General features: G+C 39.7%; 1 protein-coding gene across 3 annotated transcripts in view; it reads left to right on the forward strand.

The window, feature by feature from the left end:
- Positions 1-18,390, forward strand: part of Cytip (cytohesin 1 interacting protein) — a 64,058-nt gene that overhangs the window by 43,708 nt on the left and 1,960 nt on the right. For all 3 annotated transcript variants that reach the window (XM_075985173.1, XM_075985175.1, XM_075985172.1), the window contains 4 exons: positions 2,648-2,750; positions 2,947-3,040; positions 5,676-5,745; positions 14,422-14,488. In XM_075985173.1, coding sequence (XP_075841288.1) covers positions 2,648-2,750; positions 2,947-3,040; positions 5,676-5,745; positions 14,422-14,488 — 334 coding nt within the window. The remainder of the gene's footprint in view (positions 1-2,647; positions 2,751-2,946; positions 3,041-5,675; positions 5,746-14,421; positions 14,489-18,390) is intronic.

Raw genomic sequence — 18,390 nt, forward strand, 5'->3', positions numbered from 1 at the left:
TTTCGCATCATTTCTGCATTTCTTTTCAATGTGCTTTGCATAATCATGTTCTTACGCTCCACGTCAGATTTTAGACCTTTGTTCCACTGACTGCTGCTTTTGGAAAACCTTGGTGTGATATCAACCCCATAAAGGAAGCCTAGTGTATATTTTAGGAGCCGGAGCAGGAAACTGCTGCCTTAAACATGCTCTCTGAGTAAAGAAACAACTTAGAATGATCAAGGAAGTCGTGGGAAAAAAAGGCTTCTGCTTTTGGAGATCCCTACTTTAAAGTTTACCATAAAATTATGGAGACATAATTTTCTACAAAAATGAGGAAAATCCATGAGATTTTAAAAGTATGGTCTCCTCACGGGAGCCATTTGCCTTTCTTTGAAGAGATGCTGCATGCCCATCAAGGGCCTCTTCAAGGTTGCCTCGTGGTAGCAACTGGAAGCAGCCTGCCTGTCTTGTTTTCCCACTGGTGGGTCACATCGCTGCATCCTTCCTTGTCTCTCTTACCACAAGAGTGTGTGTAGAATCACGTACATCATTACTAGACAACCGGCCGCAGAGACGTGAAAGTTAGTTTAGGAGCTCAAGGAGACCTGATGGTTCTAGCCCAAAGCTACAGCACATGTGTATTATCTCAGAAGTCAACAATTTGCAGCGGTGCTCTTGACAATTGCTTACCAAGCCAAAGACAGTGTGAGGATAGGAGATATGGGTGTGATATGGGGGGATACGTGACCAAGTAATAAAAACTCAGAGAAAGATATTGGGGTTCGCCATGAAGGTCAGAAAAACAAAGCAGCCATCCACTGGGTGTATTACCTCGACCTCAGTCCGAAAATGGTGATCCTGCCTCCAGGAAACCTCCGAATGAGACTGAGAATGAGAGCTATCTCTTCCTGTTTTATAATCCTCTCTAGTTCTGGAATTAAGGGTGTGCACTACTTCCTGGTTTCTATGGCAAGCTAGTGTGGCTACTGGGATTAAAGCTGTGTGTCTTTGTGGCCACTGGATTTAAAGATGTGTGTCATTGCTGACAGATCTGTAAGACTGACCAGTGTGGCTGTTTGACTTTTTTTATCTTCAGGCAAGCTTTACTTACTAAAAACACAGATGAAGTGCCACTATGAAGTGTTCTTTTCTGAGCCTACATGGATTTTGGGTTTGCCTTTCTATTGCTAATCCCCGAATTGACAAGTACACTCTGTTCACCTTGGCACCTGGGAATGGAGGGAGGATCTCCCTGTTGGTGGGGAGTATAAGAACAGTGACTTCCAAACGGTGTATCAGTTAGTTCACTCTTTGGCTCTTGCAATCTTTGGCTCTTGAAGCACATGAACTAGTTCGGCTCCTCTTTCTAAAAGGAGCTGATCTGTGGTGTGGTCTAGGGCAGGAAACTCTCAAAAGGTTTCTGATTCAGGCGGGACCTGTGTTGAAGCTGCTCTGCTTTTCAAATAGAGGATTCTAGTTTTTTTTTTTTTTTTTTTTTTTTTTTTTGAGACAGGGTTTCTCTGTGGTTTTGGAGCCTGTCCTGGAACTAGCTCTTGTAGACCAGGCTGGTCTCGAACTCACAGAGATCCGCCTGCCTCTGCCTCCTAAATTCTGGGATTAAAGGCGTGCGCCACCACTGCCCGGCTAAATAGAGGATTCTAAATACATTATAGTTGAGCAAACATCTTGTAGTGTTTAGCAGAACCAAGTGGCTCTCTCTTAAAGTGACATGATTGCAACTGATTATGGCATCTCAGCCATAGATTTCTCTAGAAGGAAACAACACTCTAATGTGGCTAAATATTTAGTAACCAGATCTTTAACAGACAACCCAAAACACTGATTTTGGGTCTAGATGGAACTCCATCCCATAACCCAAATTACTAAATAGGAAAGCATGCTTGTCTATATGTATCAAATGTCTCCTTAATGTTTTATACATTTTGACATGAAAACTAAAAACATCGACAATAAAACCCAGTACCACTGAACTTTTGGTGTCAAACAGAGACACTTGGGGAAGCATGTCTCTTTTTATTTAGTTGGATGACTGAAGAACTGGTAAGAATTCTGGGCAGGAGGGGTCTTGTCCGCTCAGAAACGAAATTGATCTAGTCAATTAGACCACTTAAAACAAACACAGGACAGATAGCCATTATTTGCAGAACTCCGATTTAATATAAGCACTGCTGGTTTTATTACGTCGGATATTTGAAATATCCACAGTCTCCCCGCTGGATATTTTGTATCTCATACTCTTCCCCAATGCCTGCTTTCGCCTGCAAGACCCACAAGGAGCTTTTCCTTTGCATATGGCTACCACTGTTTCATCCCATAGAGAATAAGAAGTTTAATTTCTTCCTTAGTAAATACACGGTGATAGCATCGGGTGGTCTCTGGGATTTGAAAACAGACCATTTATAGCCACTTGCATCCACTCTCTTTTTCACGCCAGATGTTCTTTATGAATGGAATTGGCTGCCAATTATCTGCTGGAATTACAAAATTGGTACCTTCCGTTCAGTGTACAGTGAGGAAAGCTTTCCCAAGTTGTCCTCTGCTCTTACCTATTGTGCCACTTAATGCTGTTGGCACGAGTTGATGTTTTGACAAATATTTGTTGACGTCTTTGAGAAGTTACTATGTACCCACTTCAATTTTATAGACCTACAGGCTCCAGAACCAGAACATCTGCTCCTCGGAAGTGTGCACCATGATCTACAAAGTACAGGAAGACAGCCCCGCTCACTGTGCTGGCCTGCAAGCTGGTAACTTAGCTCTGCCCATGCTTGAAACTATTTAGATAGCAAGAAACTCTTTGAGAATGAAGGTTGGGGATAAGTGGTTGCTTGGAATTTTCTTGAGCGACACTGGAGGTGGAACTTGCTTGTTTGTCTTCATTTCCACGTCAGGAGGCTTTGCTTAGTAACTAATAAAATACTCTTTTTCCTTGGTATCTCCCAGGTGACATCCTTGCAAATATCAATGGTGTGAGCACAGAAGGCTTTACCCACAAACAAGTGGTTGACCTGATCCGATCATCAGGAAATCTGCTAACGTAAATATCCACTTAGTTGCTGTGGGGTTTCAAAGACGTCTTGGTGTCTAAGAATATCTGGTGGGGGGGGTTGCTGTAAGTGAATAGACTATTTGTGGGTCACCGAAAACAAGGCAGCATACACAGCTTTGGGATGGGCACAGACATTTTTATGGGGTTCTTTTGTTTCTCAGGGTTTCACATGAGTCATGAACGTATTGTCAACATCTGAAGTCAGGAAATGCCACTAGACAAAGGTGTTTTGTAGAAGGGACATCATTTGCTTATGTATTTTTAATATCTGATTCAATAAAACTAGCACACATTTCTTTGGACCAAAAGAAGCTGGTCCTGCTTCCATGGTTCCTGTAATCTTTCAGCTATACCATTTTTCTCTCTCTCATATTCTTAAGCCTCTTGTTTTTCCTCTATTACTTTTCCATAAAGATTAGTGAAAAAAAATTCCTCAACGTTCCCCGCCTTGGAATACACATAGTAACATATACTCATGTTCAACTGATCAGAATGATATTGGTCTTCTCAGCTGCTCAATGGGTTTAATCTTTGAGGCTGATTTTAAAAACCTCAAGGAGATATATCTACAGGGATAGTCATTGCATCCACAACGTCACATAGACAACACTGGGCTTGCTTTTGTTTGTTCCAAAAACCCAGTAAGATATTAATAAGCAGTTATAACTGAATTTATTGTTGCATTAAAGTCATATATACTGAGAAAAATATTAAGTTTTTATCTCTGTGTATGTTCTAAAGATGCAAAAATAAAGACCATTGAACTCTAAAAATTATAGAAGATTTCTAATAAAAACTTGAGGTGTTTTAGTTGCAGTTATTGGTAACCAATATAAGGAAGGAGAATAGTGCAGCAGGGGAGTAAGAAAGTGGCCAGCTGAGATTTGACGTTCAAAGTGCTCCGCTCTGGCGATGTATGATTGGAGCTGAGACTAAATAGAGGGAAGAAATGGCCATCTGAACTCCTGGTAGGAACACTGGGGTAAAGAAAGATGTCTTTGAGCCCTGGAAAAGGATTTCGCATAGCCTTAGGACAAAGTGAATTTGGCGGCTAGTGGATTAGAAAGAAAGCATGAGCAATGAAGTCATAGTTGGCCACACATCAGATCTCGAGAAGCATTGCTGTGCCAGGGAGTTTACATTTTATTCTGAGTTAGGTGGTTTCAGCGTTACCTAATTCTTTTTGTTCCATAGCCTCGTTGTCAGCCTGGCTTTATTCCTTTATGCGCAGTGAGGGCCTGAGGTAAAGAGAGATTGGTTGAGTTCAGCTGACTAGTGAGTGACAATGGGATCTAACCTGCCATGGATGTCAGCATTTGCTCTTTCCAGTTACCGCTGTTCATGGTGAGCTGCCAGTAGAATGTACTAGATTCTTCATGGATACTTCGAAGAAAATTTTGGGTGGGGGTGTTGGGGCAGTTTCATGGGTGACTGATGAGGATAGAGTGGAGCCCCGCCCTCTGAACTCTCATTCTCAAGGGTAAAAGTTAGGAAAGCTCTGGCCTCAAAGAAACCTAGAACCAGATAGCTAAAATGCTATTGTTGGTTAGAGTCAGAAAAATATGTACCACATAGATGAAGCAAGAAAACACAGATAAATAAGGTTAGAGATGGTTCTCAGAAATAGATGATTGGTAAATTATGAGATCGTGTGAACAAATAGTGAAGAAAGGGCACATCTCTACAGCTGTGCGCATCCCTTACTTAGACAGGCTTGAGCAACACTGAGAGTCTTATGAAGCTTTTTAGTGATTCTGTTGCCCACCAGACAGAGACTGTCTCGATTAAAAATCAGACCGAATTTAGACTACCATCTTATCGTGTTGGGGGTGATGCCAGAAGAATAGGTGGTTCACATATAGTGCTCTTACCACATTTTACATTTTTCTCACACTTTTATGAACATAATTATAATGTACTAGTCAAAAGGAATTAGAACAAATACTTTCAAATTCTTAAGAGTGTGATTCAAAGGTGAAATTAGCTATCATACTCAGATGGGGAATTTGTAGTCAAAACAACAACTAAAACAAACCAGCTCCAGAGAGAACAAACCTCTTATTTTTAGAATATCTTTGATGTAGGAAGAGAAGAGCATTGTTAAACTGATAATTCTAACATGGTCTTTGTAAACTAAAGGGTTTGAGATGAAATAGAAATACGAGGTTGCAGACACAAAATTACCCTGCTTCAGTGTCCTGAATAACATTTTTTGTTGACATACTATCTGGCTCACAGTAGAATTCCAGCGAATATTCACTAAATGGCTGAGATTATTCAGTTTGTCCAGGCAAGAATCAATTCTAGTGGAGGGCAACCACCATTAGCAATTAGTGCCTTCTTGAAAATGAGCTAGGGTTTGCAAATTAACAACACCTTTCTCTCTACTTTTTGTCAGACAGTTTTTAATCTCGCTTTCTTTCTTTCAATGTTGTTGGGAAACTTGGCTTAGGTTCATATACTCAAGTGTCAACACTCTGTAGTTGAACGCCTTGGGAAAGGTGGCATTTATGTGGAATTTCTGGTATAGTCCGTTCTTCACATGTGGTGCTTCACAGGGACGGGACCTCTTTGAAGGCATAGCTCTGCGATTTACCCCCACCTCTGCCTTCTCTTCAAACAGGATAGAGACTCTTAACGGAAAAATGATTCACAGGAGAGCAGAGCTCGAAGCAAAGCTGCAGGCGTTAAAGGTAATTTGATTGAAGAGAGCACATCATTTTTCGTCCTTGAATGTGTGAGGAGTACAATAATGATCTGTCTGAGGAACTGAGATAGCCCTTGAAGGGGAAATGGCAGGACACATCTAAACTGCTGACTTGTCAAGGGCCACGCAATTTACTCTCTCAGGAATAGCTAAGACTGTGAATATGTGTAAATCACCCTCTTCCTTCCTCACTCAGAGTCTAGGAGGCTCAGGGAGCCAGCGGGAAGGCATCTTACCTGAAGAACTATTCACGTTTGCACCTGTGACACTCTTGATTTACATTTTGTTGAAGGGGGAGAAAGGAGTGGGGGTGTGCACCGAGTGCTGCAGAGTGTTGGCAGGCCCAGCACGTCGCTTTCCCAGGGTCCTTTGCCTCTTTTCCTTCTGCACCGGCCTAAAAATGGAGTATCTGCCACCAACCCGGTGGCTGTCCTTGAATTCGCCTCCATTGACGAACAGACTATTACCTTGAAGGGAAGGAAAAAGGTCATAGTGACGGTGTCTAATGCAGGATGTTCAATGCATGGCTCTTTGAAGGTTTTCAAAATCTCAGTTCTCTAGGCTGGTGATTGGTGAGTCTTCCAAGTCAGGAATTCCAGACTCTGAAAAAGTAAGTCAAAGATGCTCCTGACTCCTCCCAGGTCCCAGTTGATGACCTCATCTTAGTGCTACTCCTGTAGGACAATGGAGCAATCAGCCTATGCGGAGATAGCTTGGCTACAAGCAAGCTACTTATTTTACTTTGTAAAAACCTGCATTCATTAGTTTTTCACATGAAGTACACTCATTGACTATTGATTTCACTATATATATTTTATCTAGTCTCTTTTCCTTCTACCATGATTAATTATTAATTAATACTGGGTTTGGCACTCTTGTAATAGTGTCCATCCCCATGAATTTTAAAATCAATTAAAAAATCATTGATGAATCCTCTCTGCTCAGATATGGAAAGGAATTAAATTTTATTCATACAATATATTAAAACATTAGAAATCTTTGTGGCTTTAATTTTTCAAATTTTGAATGTTGTCCCATTTTTGCTTTATACTTCATATACTCCAGGATAATTACCTTCATGCATTTTTAAACGCATTCTAGCAAAAAAGATAACCCTTTGTCTTTTAAGTTCCATATCTTTAGTTCATTTATTTAATTAATTTACTTTTCTTCTCATATAGCATTGGCTAGGATCTTCAGTATACTATAAATTGTTGTCTATTCTTCACTTTAATGAACTGCTTCTAAAATTTTTATTGCATTTATATGAGAGGTAATAAGAACTTTATACTATCTTTAGGCTTATAAAAACTTCCAAAGTTTAATTTTTTTTTGTAAACAGCAAATAATCTTGGTGAATTTCTTCTTCCAGATGTCCTCAAACTTTTATCTTAAAAAAGGGTAATGAAAAATAGACTAGTTATTTTATGTTTTATTACATGAAATATTACATTTCTATACATGAAATGAAAGTACTTACTTAAAAACATTATTTCATAGTTTTCAGTGATTTCTACTTTTTGAACATGATTTTAACAAAATTTCTGGAATTTTAGTGTGCATAATTAGCTAGTTTTAACTATCAATGTGCAAGCCTTTCAAAACCTCTGTTCTTTTCTAGAATATAAGTAGGTCCTCAAATTTACTTTGAATATCTATTTAAGAATCCACCTTCCTCATATTTACTTTAGGGTATTTTATCAATTAAAGCATACATAATATGAAATTTTATTATGAATAGTTTGGAGTGAAAACACACACGAATATGTCTCATTGGTGTGCTCACATAGTTCATTTTACTCTTTTCCGTGGGTGTTTGTCATTCTCTCACATTACTTTATTAAATGATAACTACTAGATCTTTCTAGAAATGTTCTTATATTTCTCTGCTACTCTTAAAGAATTGATTTCCAGGTAATTAAGAGTGTCCTAAGTTAATGAGCTCTAAATTTTGTTTTCTTAGTTCTTTAAAAACCTTTGATATATTTGTTTATAAAGATGATCCTAAATATTAATCAGTTGTCAGTCATCTACATTAAATTTTTTTAAAAAAATTAGTTTTTTTGCTTTTTCATATTGAGTTCTTTAATTCATCCAGAAATAATCTTTGCATGTGCTATAAAGTATGGTATAATTGGACTTTTTCCCATATGCACAGGCAGTTCTCCCAATAAAATTTACTTTATATTCTGCTTTTCTCCTCAAGTGAAACTTATATTTTAAAATAATTTTTATGTAAGTCCCTACTTACTTAAATGTTTTCTATTGTGATATGCTGGTTAATTTGTTTGTTTGTTTATTTATTTATTTATTTATTTATTTATTTATTTATTTATTTTCGAGACAGGGTTTCCCCATAGCTTTTTTGGTTCCTGTCCTGGAACTAGCTCTTCTAGACCAGGCTGGCCTCAAACTCACAGAGGTCTGCCTGCCTCTGCCTCCCGAGTGCTGGGATTAAAGGCGTGCTCCACCACCACCCGGCTAATTTGTTTTTTATATCCAACTCAGTGTAGACAAATTTTTTCTGTCCCAACAATCAGCTTTGTCCTATCAGCTGGCTCCCCAAATAACTACACAGAGATGTACTATTAATTATAAATGCTTGGTCTATAGCTTAGTCTTGTTGCTAATGAGATCTTATAACTTGAATTAACCCATATTTCTTCTCTATAGTCTACTATGTGGCAGCACCTTTTTTTTTTTTTAGCATGGCATATTTATCTGTCTAACTGATGATCACCCCCCCCCCCCACACACACACACCAACTCTGTCCTTCTCAGTATCCTTTCATTTTGGGTCTCCCACCTACTTCTGACTTCTTTCTGCCTAGCTATTGCTTAGTCAGCTCTTTTATGAAAAACAAACAAACAAAACAATCAAAGGTACCTTGGCAAAGATATTTCTTCACAGTTTACAGCAAGTTTATTCCATAACAACTCAATTTGCAATCAGTTTTGATAGCTAATTGGGCAGTGTTCTTATTCTGTTGGTCATCTGTCAAATCAACAGGTTCCATGAATAAATGCCAGAGGTTTGATTAACATTTCATGTTATATAGATAAGTCAATGGCAAGAACATTAAATATTACAAGGTATTTCATAGTCTTATTTGTAGGTTATTGTTTTAGGTTTCTATTGCTGTGAAGGGATACCATGATCACAACTCTTATAAAGGAAAATAGTTAATTGGAGTGACTTACAGTTTTAGGGGTTTAGTCCATTCTCATTATGGTGGGTCATGGTGGCATGCAGGCAGACACGGCGCTGGAAAAGGAGCTGAGAGTTCTACATCTTGAGCCATAGGCTCAAAAAGTGCCTGTGTCCACAATGGGAGTGCTCTGAGCATAGGAACCCTCAAAGTCTGCTCTCACAGTGACACACTTGACCCAGCAAGGCCACACCTGCTCTAATAGCGTCAGTTCCTAAAGACTTCTATCTGTCTGTCTATCATCCCAGTCACGGTTTTCCCTCCCTCCTCTCCTCCCATTCCCACCCTACCCTCCATACCACAGTTGTCTTAGCAATTTAATATTTTTCTTTGCATCTTTTTTTTTTTCAAAGATTTATTTATTTATTATGTATACAACATTCTGCCTCCATGTATGCCCACACACCAGAGGAGGGCGCCAGATCTCACTACAGATGGTTGTGAACCACCATGTGGTTGCTGGGAATTGAACTCAGGACCTCTGGAAGAGCAGACAGCGCTCTTAACCACTGAGCCATCTCTCCAGCCCCTCTTTGCATCTTTCAAAAAATCTGATCATTGTATACATATAGGTCATACAGTCATTTGTTATATCATCTTTTGTACGTTGTGACTTTATTATGGTTATTTTTGTAAAGGCAAATTTTTATAGTTAGATATAGGTATACGTCAATCATTTTATGCTGTTGTTAATAACCAGACACTTTATTGAACCATATATACAGTCTCCCCTAAGTTGTTTGTGTGCTATCGTTGTGGGCTATAAGGGTAGTAGCTGTAAAAAATGGATCTGGTTCCTTCCCTTCTCTGCTGTGCTGTCTCAGCTAAGTTTGCTTCAGATGAGGAAAATAGTCAGGGGTATTGTTATTTTGTCCTTTAAGGTGATTCTTGAAGCTCTTTCACTTTAGGTATGAGTTCTTTTGATGAATACATTTCAGGTTAAAGAGGCACCCATCTAAACCCTATTTTTACTGGGTTTTATGATGGTTATGTATTAAATTTTATTCAGTACATTTCTATGCATCTGGTAAGAATGTTTTTTCAAAGATTTATTAAAAATATCTATCAATATGGTGAGTGGTACTAAGTATTTTTCAAGTGTAAAAGTACCCTTTAATTTTGAACATAAATCCAGCATGTTCACCTTGAGATTTGCAATCATTTTGCATTCTTTTAGACTTACGTTGCTATTATTGGTGAATTTTGAAAAGCACCCTGATTGACCTATATTTTTATTTCTCAGACTCCTTCTTAGGTTTCAGTGTTAAACTTACTAAGTTTATGACGTGAGCTGGTTGTTCCTCTTTTGTTCTCTGGTAGAATTTTTATAATGCCATCTGCATCATTAGGAATTGGGGTTCTTTCTGGGGGGAACACTTTCAAACCACAGTTTCAATTTCTTTATTAGTAGTAAAACTACTCAGATGTTCTTTTTGGAAAAGCTTTAGTCAGTTCTATTTTGGTCAATAAAGTTTTCTATTATGTGTTTTCTAATAAAGTTTTCAAACATATGGCAAAACCTGACATAACTTTTTTTCTTAACATGTAAACATCTCCTATAGATGCGATTTCTGTCCTAATTATTCATGCATTCAATTTTCATGCTTCCTTTTTTCCCTCTTAGTAATTTTTTCTAGAGTACTTTCTAGTTATATCATCCCCTTTCCTGCCCCCCCCCGTGCCTGTATATATGTGTGTGTGTGTGTGTGTCTGTGTGCATGTGTGTCTGTGTGTCTTTCTTTCCCTCACTCTCCTGGCTACTTTTTGCTCTAACGTAATTAGGTCCAGACTCATACATACCTCAATTCATACTGTTTAAAATTGGCACTGATATTTATGTCTACAAGACATGTGACACCAGCTCTGGCCAAACCATTTTATTGGATGCATTGTCTTTTTTGCTCCTCACATTACCTTGTGGGATTCTGTTAGAAATGCCTTAGGGTCTTTTGATTTGTCTGCCTTAATAATGACATCAGCAGCATCCTTGTTATCTGCTTTCCATACAGAATGTGTTCCTTCTAATTAGCTTTTAAATGTGATTCCTACTTCATTGACAAAAATATCCCCTTTTTATATCTATCTGTTTTTATTTCTCTCACCTTTTTATGCTTATGAACCCTGGTTTTATTTTTTCATTTTTTCTTTAATAAGAATTTATAAATTCTTACTTGGTGTCTGTTTTGAATCCCGCCTGTTTTTTCGTTACTTGGAGAAAATCCATGTCTTTAGTGTTTGGTCAAAAGCATCACCCCAGCTCCCTAACGTCCCTTTATATAAAGAGTCTGGAATATTATAGTCAGGGGCCTCATTCTGGCCCCTGGCATCCATCTTTGGAATATTAGGCTGAAAGTTCCATTTCGATCTCCCTCCCCTGGGAGTTGTTTTGGTCCGGACTCCACCTCTGGGAAAGCCTGCCAAGCAGTGAACCCTCCCTAGGGAGGGTCAAGAAAGCCTGCCAAGCGGTGATCCCTTTCCCAGAGAGGGTCAGGACCATTCCCACAGGCTACTGGAGAATGTACACGTGGTCTTCGGGTTTCATGTGGTCTCCCCTTTTCTCTCTCTCTTCCCCTTGCCATACTTTCCTGGTGCCACCCGGGAGGAATTATTTGCCTTGGCAGAGAGGCTAGTCTAAAAAAAATATTCCTAACACTGAGTAGCATGCCGTTCCTGTAATTGAACATCTGAAGATGCTTTGGAGTTGAGTGTCAGCTTCTTCATTTCCATGGGACAATTGTACAATATCCTCCACACTGAGCTTCAAAGCTTCTCTTGCAGGGCCAGGTCTGGCAGCTTGACTACCTCTCTCAGAAAGCGAATGCACTGTGTGGCTCCGATTATGAGACATTGCTGTGTCCCTGTCTCCTAAGACGCCTCCAGCTGCTAGCAGCTTTTATCAGCCTCCTTTTCTTAGTGCCTAATACTCTGCCAGGGTTCATTTGTCAGGAAGGAAATTTGGCTGAGCTCTTTGTGTTAAATAGACACGTTTAAACCACGAATTAGCACAGGATCTAAATTCCTAGCTAACTCTTGATGCTTCTGCTTGATGTATCTTGAAGTTCATTTCTGTTTTCCATCCTGCATTTATGTCTCACAACTAATCTTAAATGATGAGATGTGTCGCCCTCAAGGCAGAGATAACTGTCTGACCTATAACTAAAGTCAGGCTGACTTCTTCTCTACTCCATGACATTTATTTTGCATTCTATACACATGAACATTCAAGCTGCAAAGACTCTTTAGAGCCCCATTCTCTTCTCTCCTCTCGAAGAAGTTGTCCCTTCTGAATCATATTTTCAGGGCTTTTCTTTATCTTAACCTATGCTTCAGATGCTTAGCACAAATAGTTAAAAGAGCAAGCTTTGAATATATATCTCTGCTACTTATTACACCTGCTCTATACATAGAGAAATACTTTGCTTCGGTGAAATTTTATTTTCCATCCTACAGCAAAACTATGACAATTGATGGCACATTATTTGTAAGACTACGGTGAAAAGATAAGCGGCCAGGAGAAACGTTATTTGCCTTATGTAGAATGAAAAGACTTGGGACCATAACTGGAACCGACTCCGCATGTGATAGCTGAGGGTTGTTTTTAGGAAGCTGTTCTCTTCTATATCCATTAAGCAATATTCATCTATTCCTTCCCTGCCATGTATGGGTCCAGGGTCATCATGAGGTATCCTATGGCCAGATCCACATACGCTTTACCACTCATCTGATACAGAAAATCGAGATCGTTCTGAATGTATGATTGGGATGGCAGTAACACAGACAGAAATCACCCTGAGGATAGTAGAGAGCAGTTTCACATTGAAAACAGTCACTTTGGTATCTCTGCTCTACTTGTATTTTCTTGGTATAAGTCGTGGCACATTTAGATGGCTAGGTGAGACCAGCAAACCCGTGACCATAAAACCTTCTGCCACACATATAAACTATTTGGAAAGCTCTGACCATGTACTTTTGCAAAGTAAATTCAGAAATAACATTTTTGTCTTTGTGTTTTGAGTTTTGACCGTTCCTATTCCTCTCCTGTGCTCTATTCTCTTGTAGGAGATAAATACCTTTAGCAAAGAAGACATGGGTAGGTACACATGGTAGCTCTGGCTAGCCCTGTGCTCCATGAGCCTCTGGTTCTGGACTTCTCATGACTCTAGACTTGTGACATGACAAGAGCCCTGACGGATGCTGCCAGCCTCCATGACTACTATAGAATGTTATCACGATGCAAAAGGAAAACCAAATGAACTGTGCTAAGCATTTAGTTGCTTTTGTTATTTGACTGAATATTGGCAGCCATAGAATTGCTTCAGACGCTGCTGTGAGACAGACTGAGTGTTCTCCAGACCGAGGAGCAACCTCTGCTCTGCTTACTCATTTAATGATGTTCTTGAGATTTTATTTTCTTTTCTTTCTCCCATTTCCTTTCAAATGTACATTAAAAATAATCTTTCTATTTTAATTTTCATTTACTTCCTCCAGGTGATGGCGTACAACTAGGCCATCTTTCTTGTGGGCAAATGTCTTTAGCAAGTGCCCACATGCTGGCCTTGCTATGGGGACCTAAAATGCCAGAGGCAGGGGTAAAGCAGGGGGCAGGAAACAGGAAGCAGAGTGAGCATGTCACACCTGCCTGTCCATATGGCTTCTTCCCATTTGGCTTTAACTTCCATTGATTTGGCTGCTCTGTGACTGGACCAGGCCAGGCCTTGTGTGCTGGGTGCCTATTCTCATGGTCTCCTCAGTCTCATGAGGGTAATTTTTTTTCATTTGCCACAGCAGCCAAGAAAAGAGAGTCTGGGTATAGGCTGAGGAAACAGTTCAGTTGGTAGAATGCTTGCTTAACAAGCATCATGTCTTGGGATTGCTCCCCAGAACATCATAAATGGCGTGGTGGAGCATGTACTTGGGAATCGAAAGCAGTAGAATCCAAAGTCCAATATCATCTTCAGCTACATAGTAAGAGCAAGACTCAAGGTTAACCTAGGCTAAATGAAATGATATCGCAAAACAAACAATAAAGTCAGAATGCTTAAGTGTGTTCTAGGTAGATGTCTAATAAGAGAATTATTTCAGAGCCCAGACTATGATTGATGGTGGTATTTACTAAGCGTTTACTAATCTTTAGTTGTTGGTACGAACTTTTACATCTGTTCACTTCTTCATCCCTAAGACTCTGGGCTTTTTATTCCATGTTATCTGTATCATCCATGTGGAAAAACAATCTGGTTCTATATTTTAGAAATAAAGCTACATGAACTTCATTGGTTTCCTTTTCTTTAAGAGAATACTTGTTGAACCCTGAGCAATCAGAATTTCTAATATCCTATGTAATTCAACAGAAGTCTTTAAAGAAACAGAGTGGCTGGCCATGCTGTATGTCTCTACTGCCTTTACTCCTTGGGATTTCCCAAGACTCAGAATGTTTTCCCCTGTCTTTCTCACAGCAAACCTTGAAGAAAAAATGGGTGGAGCTCAGGTCTCTGCACTTACAGGAACAGCGCCTGCTGCATGGTAAGCTCAATTTCCTGTCAGGAAACCACATTCTCATCACACCCTCTCTGTATTTCTGCCTCCAAATATTTTAAGATGATCACTATTACAGTAAAAGTCTACTTAGCACAGATGAAGGACACTAGTCTGTGCTTTGCTGGGATGAACACTGGCGTGACCCATGTGTTTGGAAGATGGTGAGTCAAGCTACAGTCTTCCACGCATAGTGCATATGCACGTGAAACCATGTATGGACATAGGAATACACACACTTGCCATAGGTCACCAATAATTCCAGAAGAGCTGCAGATAGCATTACCTGGTGTTCTGGCTGAGGCTATTCAAAGCTGTCATAGCTACATCTTTTATAGATAGAATTATATGGGTTACATTTATACAGAGACTCTCAGGACCAAGTCAGACATATAAAAGACTATTATGCTGGTAACAGGCACTTGCTAGCTATACATGTTGAAGCAAGGAGTTGAATCTAGTCAGCTGCTTTTCTCTTTGCTGTGTTAACTTGAGGAAGCAAACTTCTTTTTTTGGTGGTCAGTTGGGACAGTGTCCTGCTTATAGCCCTGCATAGCCTGGTGATCATGATGCAGCCCCAGCAAGCATCCTCAAGCTTCAGCCTCACAAACACTGAAATCCCACGCATGAACCACCATAGATGGCAGGAAGGAAGTCTCTGTACAAGTAATGTCCTGAAGTCATTAGCTGTAAGGCTGGAATGTAGGCCAACTCTTCTTTAGAAACACTCTGCCCTAACCTCTATTTAGCTCCTGGAATATTTGTTCAAATTGTAATACTTTGCAGAAAAATCTGCCATCTAAAAATTGCTTAAAACCAAGTCATATAACCAAACAAACAAATTGTATCTGGTGATGGATATCATGTGATGTGCTGTGATGTGGATATTACATGACATTTAAGTCTAGATAAACTAACTCCTCAGACACCTACCTTCCTTCCTTCCTTCCTTCCTTCCTTCCTTCCTTCCTTCCTTCCTTCCTTCCTTCCTTCCCTCCCTCCCTCCCTCCCTCCCTCCCTCCCTCCCTCCCTCCCTTCCTTCCTCCCTTCCTTCCTTCTAGCTCCTGGAAGCTTATAGTAGGCTCCTTTTAGCTGTAGTTACCCCACCATGTAAAGTACACTGAAGTTCTCACCCTTATGTAGTTTTGACTAGTGACCATGGATCAGGGTTTCCAGTGACCTCTCCCCTCTCTATCCCTCTGCCCGCCTCTGGTAACCACCACTGTGTTCTCAACAGCTATTATACCAGCAAACATTTTCAGATAGTGCATGGAACTGTGATCATTTCATATTTCTGTTTTTGTATTTGGACTCCTTCATTTAACATAACAATCTCCATGCCCATACTATCACTTTTTTGATGAGTAAGTGGTATTCCACTCTGCACGGACTGTATTTTTTCCTTCCATTTGTCAGTCAACAGGTGTCTTGTAGAGCCCATCCCTTGGCTTCTGTGAATGGTAATAAAATGAACATATCAGTGCAGGTTTTGTTGATACACTGATTATGTTTCCTATGGATATACATACATGTACCAGTAGCATTACTGGGTTTTGTGATAGGGGTGTGTGTGTGATTGTACGTGTGTGTGTGGCCTACATACTATTTCACATGGTAGATCAACTGTGGGAGGGTTGTTTATTTTTCACATCTTCACCATTAATTTTGATCTTGTGTCCTTTTGGTATAAACATTCTTATAGGGGTGAGGCTAGTCATTGTGGTTTTATTTGTGTTTACCAGTTAATTAATGACACCAAACATTTTTTCATATATCTATTGGCCAATTTCATGTCTTCTTTTGACGAATATCTATCTAAGTATATTCTACTTTGTCTCTTACAGTCTTTTATTTATTGATTGTTTGTTTTTTGGAGCTCCTTATAAACCCGTAGTCATCATTTTAGTCATTGATAACAGTACAGAGATTTGATTTGCATTTTTAGTAGACAAATTTGAAACTTGTATGAGCTCCTTCTCTTTTATAAATTATTTACTTAAACTGCGTGTGTGTGTGTGTATGTGTGTGTGTGTGTGTGTGCTCACATGCAGGTTTTGTGCCTCAGTGTGTATACGTGAAGGTCAGGGGACAACTTGCAAGAGTCAGTTCTCTCCTTCTACTACATGGGTCCCCTTGATTGACCTCAGGTTATTAGGTTGGCCATTACCCATTGAGTCATCTCACTGGCCTACTTTTCCTTTTTATGAATTTCAGTTCATTTTTGTTACTGTTTTGTTATGTTGAAAGCCTCTTGTCTTGTCTTTTTGATGCTAGCTAACATTCAAGCAATGTACCACTATGCCCAGTTCTGTCATACTACATTTTGAGGAATCAAAAGGTTGTGGGTTTCTTGTTTGTTTGTTTTTTTTTTTGAAAGAGAGAGTGACAAAGTCTTCCTTGAAGCCTTGTTGTTCAACTTCCTGGTTTTCATAGTCATGGAATATTGCAGAAGCCTTTGCCTTCTGATGGTTTCCAAGCAGCCCTGTGTATACATTTCCCACATATACAGGAACTCATAAATAGATCTAATATTAGAAACAATGTTGTTGCTTATTTTTTGAGGATGTTCATTCATATGCCCTCTCTAGAACTAGAGGAAGCACCCAGAACATGAGGGTTTATAAAGCAGTTGCTCTCCCATCCAGATATATCAGCTCATTGGAAGATGAGACCAAGCAAGTTGTAGTAGCAGGAAGGAAAATACCATGCCGGTGGGCTGCATTTGACCTCATAGAGTAAATGAAATAAGAACAGTATCTCTTTGGGCTGCCAAGCAAAGGCACAGGAACTGAGTAAAAATGACTAACTCGGGACAGCCTGAGAAGTACCTGACATCTCTCTTTCTCAGTGATGCTTTTCCGAGCACACTAGCTGACCGAGTGATGAGAAGTTGGTGGGGCAGGACAGCCTGTGGCATACTTGACATCTCACGCTCTCAGTTATGCTTCTCAGAGCACACTAGCTGACCGAGTGATGAGAATCTGGTGGGGCAGGACAGGGTGTGACTCATCATTCAGTTTGGGGAACCCGTTTGTGGGTTATGAAGCATTGATGGAAACACTGGGCTTAGCAGATAGAACGCGGTTTTTTGGAGGCATATGCTTGAAGGAGGACAGAGATGCTTTCTAAGCTCAGCACCATTCTAGGACTCCCAGTCATTCCAGGAGGAAATTTGGAATATTAAGAGTGAACAGTGTAATTGACTTCATAAGCCTTTTATCTGCTTTGCAACTGTTCTGCCATATGCCTTTGTAGTAGGAAGGGCCGCTTGTTGGTTCCCGGCTGCTCATCCCCAAAATAATCACACAGAAACTGTATTATTTAAATCACTGCTTGGTCCATGATCTCTAGCTTGTTATTGGGTAACATTTATATTTTAATTTAACCCATTTTTAGTAATCTGTGTGCATCACCATGTAGCTGGGGCTTACTGGCTAAAGTTTTGGTGTCTGTCTCCAACAAATGGCTTCTCTCTGCCTCCTTCCTCCCAACATTCCATTTAGTTTTCCCTGCCTAACTCTGTCCCCCTATAGCTCTGCTATAGGCCCAAAGCAGTTCCTTTACTAACCAATGATATTTACAGCATACAGAGGGGAATCCCACATCATACCTTAAATGGCTTGATAAGAAACTTAACGATTCTTTTTAAAGACAGCTGATGAGAGTCAGAGAAGCATTTCTCTGAGCATTTATTTTGACCTTACTTCTATGAGTATTTTCATAGAAGTTTCCAGGGTTACACAGTTTAAGAAATTAACACTTGGAGGTTCACAGGGTCATGTTGTCATCATGTCAGTTGGGTGGAACTGATTTCATATCAAGTATGCTTGCTCGCTGCCACTAAGATAAATCAGTTTACAGAAATAGAAGCTTTACTTGGCTTAGCGTTT

This window comes from Microtus pennsylvanicus, chromosome 9, assembly GCF_037038515.1.
Source record: "Microtus pennsylvanicus isolate mMicPen1 chromosome 9, mMicPen1.hap1, whole genome shotgun sequence".
NCBI classification, from domain to species: Eukaryota; Metazoa; Chordata; class Mammalia; order Rodentia; family Cricetidae; genus Microtus; species Microtus pennsylvanicus.